The 8,044-nt window shown below is 39.2% G+C and overlaps 1 protein-coding gene across 1 annotated transcript in view; it reads right to left on the minus strand.

The window, feature by feature from the left end:
• LOC139687451 (solute carrier organic anion transporter family member 74D-like) overlaps nucleotides 1-8,044 on the minus strand; it is a 127,363-nt gene that overhangs the window by 40,330 nt on the left and 78,989 nt on the right. Inside the window, exons 3-4 of the mRNA XM_071584613.1 lie at nucleotides 5,521-5,873; nucleotides 5,103-5,382 (exon numbers count right to left, since the gene is read on the minus strand). Coding sequence (XP_071440714.1) covers nucleotides 5,103-5,382; nucleotides 5,521-5,873 — 633 coding nt within the window. The remainder of the gene's footprint in view (nucleotides 1-5,102; nucleotides 5,383-5,520; nucleotides 5,874-8,044) is intronic.

Genomic DNA, 8,044 nt, shown 5'->3' on the forward strand with positions numbered 1-8,044 from the left:
CGTGTATAGGGTGCCATAGCATCGTTATTATTAGCCGTAGCTAGTGCGTCAAGGGAATATAAGAGAATGTAAGATTAAAAAATTTACCCTGATATTTTCAAATTTTATGTTGAAGTGAAAATATTGCACTTCGGAAAAAATAATATTTTGATGGTAAATAAAAATGCCTACTAATGGGTGAGTAAATGTACTTTTGTTGCGTTTGCGAAGTTTATGTCCCTTTTTATTCATTTTATTTATTTACGTTTACCCTGCAAGCCACCGCTAGGGTATGTGGCAGGGGGTGAATACTCACAAGAATAATTTTACCCGAACATGACCCTACCGCGGTCGAACAATGTTATTATGATACCCTATCCACAAGTTCGTGGAAAAAATGACATCTTGAATCTATCTCTTCGAGACTTAGTCTCTCTTATTTTATTCACATGATCTCTCCCACCGTAGGACGATGGAGGTAATAACACATTTTCAACATCACTGCTAAAGAGACATCCTTCCAAATAAATGTAAGAGTAATTCCCTTTAAAGTTTACTTTTTTCGAACACTTTTTTCCTAATGCATTCTTTCTAATTTTATTTTTCTAATACATACATTTTTCTAAAACCTAAATTATTTATGATGGAAACTAAATTTGTTGCATAAATGTGTGTAATACACTGTATATAATGAGTAATTTTATTTTCCCAATAAATAAATAAATGAAATTTTTCTATACTACAATTTCTAATAATGTATTTTCCTTAAGGGTAGCATATGCAATAAGGGTATAACACGCATGGATCCGAAACCCAAAGTTGTTGGAAAACAATTATTTCTAAATGTAGGGTTTGTTTACAACAAGGTAGTAAGCGTTTTAAAAGGTCGCCGTTCGCTGGCAATGTTCTTAAGTTGGAGAATGTAACACAAGAGTTGTGCTGGGTTGGATTGGGTTCTACTGTTTCTGAATATGATATTCATAAGGATGGAAAGCTAACTGTAGAATATTTAACCCTACTCGCCAAAACCATTACTTTGAATTAATTGTACGCATAATATAAATAAAAAAAAAATTGGAAAATTTTCCTATTTAATAATATTAGAAAAAATCCATTTAGAAATTTCCGTGCAGAAATAATTTTATTAGGAAAAGTATTTCACAAAATTACATTATTATAAAAACTGCATTAGAAATTTTTATTTCACTGAAGCACTCTTAATACAATATTTTCATCTGCACTCCGGATGCCTCCTCGAGATGAATTTATCAAGCTGAGATATCCTATGCACGTTACATTCCTTTCATCCCCTCTTCCGGTACGGTACCAAATATTCCCCAACTAAACCAAAAAAGTGAATTCGCTGCAGTAAAAGTGCAGGGTGCGCCAACATAACTCCATTTTTCAAAGAAGTTTTGCTTCATAAAAAAGGAAGTTGCGTTGCCACACCCTGTAGCCCGTTTCCTTTTCTCCAGACTTCTATCTCTACTTCTTAGTATATCCCTTGCCGCGAGAGAAATTAAGCTGAACGCTCTTATAACCCTTATTAACTTTCTCAAATTCGGCATTGATAAATCAGAATTGATCTAAAGATTTCTCCTAGTAAAACTCTTTCCACGCCATACCGGAAATAACTTCGTGAATTCCATGACTGTTCACGTGGAAATGTCGAACTTTTGTCGGAAATCGATGGAAATTGATAAAATTTTCAACAGAATTCCTCAGAAAAATTAAATCTCTAGAAGCTAAGGTATAAATACGCAAGAAACTCGCTCGCACTCATATTTTCCCCTTAAGCCTTGGGAAATATGGTCATGTGCATAAAAAAAATTAAATGTTTATGGAAAATATTAGCATTAACGTAAGAGTATTTAGACCTCTGATGCGATACTCGTCCTTCGACTATCACGGAATAACACCGCAAGAGTAATGCCTACGGTTCGTTACGTATAAACTTTTGTGAGTTTTCCATAGTTGGTATTAATGCAGAATGACTCACTCCATTCCATGACAAAAACAATGATTTCAAATAAAGTGAGACATCCTCAAAGTTCACTCAAACTAGTAAATATTTTGCAAATTTTGCAGCCGGGAAAATATAATAACTCTTAAAGGCGAACGAACAAAGACATGCGATAAACGCTCGTCGTAATTACTCTATGAAAAAGTTATAACTCAAAAGAAAAATTAATTTCAGTGTAAAGTTAATGAAGGAATTGAATAAATTTAACAGTATTAAAAAATAAACGGAAAAGACAACGGGTTTGTAAGTTTGTGAGGGGAATTTTGATGGACGAATCCCATTGCCACAAAAACATTTTTTCAGAGGAGCGTAATCGTAAAATTTTAACAATTAAGGAGCACTTTTAGAGACTTTATTCCACAAGCATATGCGCTAAATAGTATTATAGATGCTGTTCAAATCAAATGACAAGAGATTTATTTTACTACTTGAAAATGTCTGATTGAACAATACAAAGTACCAAGCAATCCTATAAAATGTCGCAGAATTTTGGATTTTCGGCTTTGAATTTAATATTTTCTTTTTTTATTACTTAATGCCTCCCACAAGACAGTATCAAGTACGAATTATAACACGTTTTCAGGTCGTAGAGACATTTTATTTCTGGTCTTGGATGAATGAATACTCACTAGTCTGACATTGATAGATAAACAATGGTTTTCCTTTTAAATTGCGTCTCTGTTCAATTGAATATCTTCACAATTGCTCGAGTAATAATGCATTGGGGTCATTTTATGCATTTTTTCATCAGCGTCGCCATTCGTGTTTGCGCGACAGCGTAAGGTAGGCACAAAAGTGCAGCCGGGCATAAACAAAGCGAATGATTCCTGACTCAACGAAGAAAACTCGGTGCGAATGGTTCGTTGAATATCACAGGTAATAAAGGGGAAAGAGATTCAAACAATAAATATGGGACTATGGGATTGAATGTAATTTGTAAAGAAGCCAACACGCGAAAACCCAACACTCAAGGCAAGTTCCAACAGCACATTCCAGACCCTTGCTCCCACAACATAAAATCCAGCGTAGAGGAGCTATATTTGCATAACGTTGTTATGATAAACTTAGTAGCGTATCCAAAGTATTAGAGTGGCTAGGCTGGGAATCACTCATGGAGCGAAAGTTAAATTACAGTTTGAATCTCTTACATTTATTTGGAAGGATGTCTCTTTAGCAGTGATGTTGAAAATGTGTTATTACCTCCCTCGTCCTACGGTGGGAGAGATCATGTGAATAAATTAAGAGAGATTAAGTCTCGAAGAGATAGATTCAAGATGTCATTTTTTCCACGAACTTGTGGATAGGGTATCATAATAACATTGTTCGACCGCGGTAGGGTCATGTTCGGGTAAAATTATTCTTTTGTGTATTCACCCCCTGCCACATACCCTAGCGGTGGCTTGCAGGGTAAACGTAAATAAATAAAGTGAATAAATAAAAAGGGACATAAACTTCGCAAAATCAACAAAAGTACATTTACTCACCCATTAGTAGGCATTTTTATTTACCATCAAAATATTATTTTTTCAGAAGTGCAATATTTTCACTTCAACATAAAATTTGAAAATAGCAGGGTAAATTTTTTAATCTTACATTATCTTATATTCCCTTGACGCACTAGGGCATAGTCGTGGGCTATCAGATCGAGATATCAAGGATACATCATCTTATCGACTCTGACGACCTCAAGCGTTTACGTTGAATAAGTGTGTCTGGTTTCATTTAAATTGTTAACGGAAATCTCTTCTTAAATGATTGATGACGATCACATATGGCCAGCATTTAGTTTAAGGGAAGCACGTCGTAAGTACTTTTAGACATTTACTTCCGGCGCATTAGTGCCGTCTGCGTCATAAAACATTCGGTCACTAATAAACGTAAGCCTATGGATTCATTCATAAAATTTAACAACCTTGGGGCCATCGAGTATAGTGCCACTCAATTCAAACTCACGATTATATTCGGCCCGGAAAGCTCGGAATAATCGTTGAAGCAATCCCTCACTTTTTACCCTCATACGTCACAAATTAGTATCCCAGACTTGACTTTGAGTGACTGGGTAGCCGGGAAACGCGATAAGTCTTACCAGATGTGATCAACAAAGTGTTCTCGAGTTCGGAAACACTAAGGTGCGCTTGAGGAAATTCAAAATCCCACCGAAGGATTGGAAAAGCTAGCTCATTGAACCATTACCATATTACCAACCAGTCCCTAAATATAATTTAGGTGAACACCAAGTTAAAGTTACTGAAATATTTTACTGAGGATTGTTTGCTAGGGGCATAACTGATTACACTATTACATATCTATCGCCCTAATACCATTACAACAATCTCAGTTTATCCATCGCCGTTTCATTTCTCTTTCATATAATGAATACATCTTTTTTAAGTTCTACTATTAATAAACAGACACGCTGGAATTATATTACAATTTCATCTTTTGCGTTCCATGCTCTCCATTCAACTAAATTTGCCAAAGGATAATATTTATTCACATGGTTGCACTGGGAAATTTACACATTCTTCCCCAATGGCCAAATACAAACTAAACAGCTGAATGTTTCAAGACACAACAATAAACCTTCACTATCGCAACTATTCAGAATCGACAATAAAATTCTTCAGGAAAAATAAAAGAACCTGGAGTTCTTCGTCTGGGTGTGTTCAACAACCGTTCTTCGAAAGTGTAAAAAAAGAAAAGCAGCGCTCCGTTTTGCCTGACATTTTGGAATTCTCTTGCATAATTCATGCAGTTAATATGATACATATCCTTCGAGTCACCGCAAGAAGGTGAAGGCTAGTGAATTAGGGCACAACAGCAATTACGGCCAGGAATATTAGCGGGAAGCACGAGATCCTTTGGTCATTGCCCTTCGTCAATGCGAAAGGAAACGGAAAAAATGAGAGGCCGTTTCCCCTACACCACATTCATTCCTCCCTTGTGAGTAGCAGGCTCGATGTTTTCGATCGCTTCCCCGAGAATTATTCCGAGAAATCCGCCCGCACCGAGTTCTTACGTCTCTTTCTCCGGCTCGCGGGTGGAATGAAACACAGCAGAGGGTTGAGGGTGGGGTGGGGGGGGAGGAGAGGTGACTCACCGAAGTAGAGGGGAGACTCCCGGCTGGCCACGTTGTCGTCTATGTAGGGGATGCCGAGGGTGTTGACGGCCGTCTGGCCCATGCCCACCCCGAGGAGGCTCACGAAGAACATGGCCAGGACCACCGTCGTGATCCGCGACTGGATCCGACTCTCCCTTTGCCCCTCCTGGCAATCATCCCCGCCGCCCCCCGGCGACCCGCCCCTGGACTTGTTGCTCCCCCAGCCGGGGGCCTCCTCCACGCACAGGTCGACGCCCAAGGGGGCGAGGAAGAGTACATCCTGGGGCGGCGGGGGTGGCGCCGACGACGAGTTCCACGCCTCCAGCCCCGCCGAGTACTGGATGCTAAGCGCCACTCCGGCGCCGCCAGCACCGAAGCCGCCGGCCGGAAAGCCCTGCGGCGGCCGGAAGAAGCCCGCGTTGGCGTAGAGGAGCTGGTCGCCGAAGATGAAGTGGGGGAGGGCGCAGGTGAAGGAGGAGAGGGCGAATAGGACCATCCCCCACGCGATCCACCGGGGCCTGTGCCCCTGGCCCCCGTAGTATGTGAGCAGGAGGGAAGAGCCGATCTGCCCCACCTCCGTGGCGCTCATGATGATGCCAGTCGTCTTCGATTGGATCTGGAAGAGCTTCTCGATGGTCGTGATGACGCTCACGAAGTAAGTGTAGTACATTCCCTGCAGGACCCACGTGATGCAGAAGATGACGAGGAAGGCTTGCTTCGTGGCGAAAATCTGCAGCCACGACGGGGCGCACAGGCCGATGCCGCACGTCCCTACCGGAGAGGAGGAAGGGCATTGAGAACATAACCCCCTCCCGGCACCAGAAGCGAAGAGGCGCTCAGGAAGCACCACCGCCCGACTCAATCGAAAAAAAACACACACAAAACCTTATTTGCTCCATGCCAACGAGCCACGCTCTCTAATTTGCAGTGCAACCATTATGTCAACTCTATATTTTATTCCCTTGGATTCGTATATTTAATCTCGAAAATTAAGACGAAGGCTTTGTGGAACTTGTTTGCGTCGGGTCGAATAAATTCGGAAAAGATATTCTAGGACCAATTGAAAGTTTTCGTCGCACCACGAAGTGAAAGACTACGGAAAATATTTGATGTGCCGTGTTTTTTTCAGACTAATTATTACAATAACTCACCAATTATAACAATCTATCTTGGTGATTTCAGCAAGTCTGATAATTTAGGTGCAATATTTAAAGAATAATAGAGCTTTATATTAGATTATATATATATATATATATATATATATATATATATATATATATATATATATATATAGTGCAATTCTTAAAGTAAATATTTGTATTTTTTTGGTACACACCTGATATATCACCTTATATTTGCAAAATTTAGCACTCGTGAAATTTGCCACTGCAAGTTTCTCAGCACCGCGGCCACGTAATATGAAATTAACTACGTCATGTAAAGTTCACCTAATTTTTCAAGTGGAAAAACAACGGAAAAAATAAAATTTATGAAAAATGAGTGCCTCATGTGAGCAATTCCTTCAAATGAATCGAATAAACTTTTTAAAAGGTGCATGTTAATCCTGTGAGGCCAGTGTCATCTAAGACTAAGAAGCAAAATTCTTATCACAGACTTTAGATATAATGTTCTAAATAGCTAAAGTTAAATGTGATGGTAAAAATTTTTACAGATACAGATGCCTTAGTTATCAATAGAAAACTCGATAAGTAATCTTTTCGTGGATTCGTAAATCGTACAGAAAATCCTACTAAACCCTGAATAAGAGCTGTCGAAGCGTAAGACTTGAGTTCATGTCTGCCGCCTCGGCTCCCAAAAAACGCAGAAATATCAGTTAATAGGTGCATTTCCTCTTTTTACCGGCAGACCGATTTTCAGTTAGAAAAATAGACTATATTTCAAAATAGGTAGTAAGTAATATCTTTGAGATATAGTACATGATTCCCATTATTACAAAATAATATTTACTAATATAGATAAAAGGATATAAAAGTAATTCAAAAAGTGGCTAGAAGTGGTGGGAGAGAATATAAAAGGCAAAATCAATAAAATATTCAGAGTCGGAAAATATTGCGCCATCACTTATTTAATTTCATGGGTCATTTAGCACTGACAATTTCCGCTGCCTTTTTTAATCGTTATAACTTGAGTAAGTAAATAAATAAATGTGTGTGTGTGTATATATATATATATATATATATATATATATATATATATGATTACTTAGCGGGTGATCAGTTAGGATTTAGGAAGGGGAGAGGTAGGCGTGATACCATTGCAGTATTGAGATCATTAATCGAGAGGAATATAGAATACAACCAGGAGGTATTTGCCTGTTTTGTAGATTTAAAAAAAGCGTTTGATAGAGTGAATTGGGAAAAACTAATGAGCATATTGAAGAAAATAAGATTGGATTGGAGGGAAAGGAGGCTAATCTGCAACCTGTACATGTCTCAGACTGCTCAGGTGCGGGTGGGAAACGGGGAGTCAGGATGGGCAGTGTTAGGAAGGGGTGTAAGGCAGGGTTGCCCATTATCACCGTTGCTGTTCAACCTGTATGCTGAGGAAATGATCAAAGAGGCATGGGAAGAACTGGAGGTAGGAATGAAAGTGGGCGGGGAATTCGTAAAACCAGCTAGGTTTGCTGATGATCAAGCTTTAGTTTGTCAGTCAGCCAAGGGGTTGCAAGCATTGCTGAGTGAATTGGAAATTCAGTGCGACAGGTATGGGATGAGAATCAATATTAATAAAACAAACGTTATGCGATTTTCTAGAAAGAAAAAGGCTAAGCTTAACATTAAAATTGGAGGGCAAAAACTAGAGCACGTAGAACAGTTTTCGTATCTCGGAAGTGTTTTGGACCAACACGTTCAAAGTAGTAGGGACGTAAGGAGAAGAATTGCGCTAGGCAAAGAGGCTTTCTTAAGGAGGAGGGAGTTGAT

Source organism: Hetaerina americana, unplaced genomic scaffold (assembly GCF_022747635.1).
Source record: "Hetaerina americana unplaced genomic scaffold, ioHetAmer1.1.p SCAF_2, whole genome shotgun sequence".
Classification (NCBI taxonomy): Eukaryota; Metazoa; Arthropoda; class Insecta; order Odonata; family Calopterygidae; genus Hetaerina; species Hetaerina americana.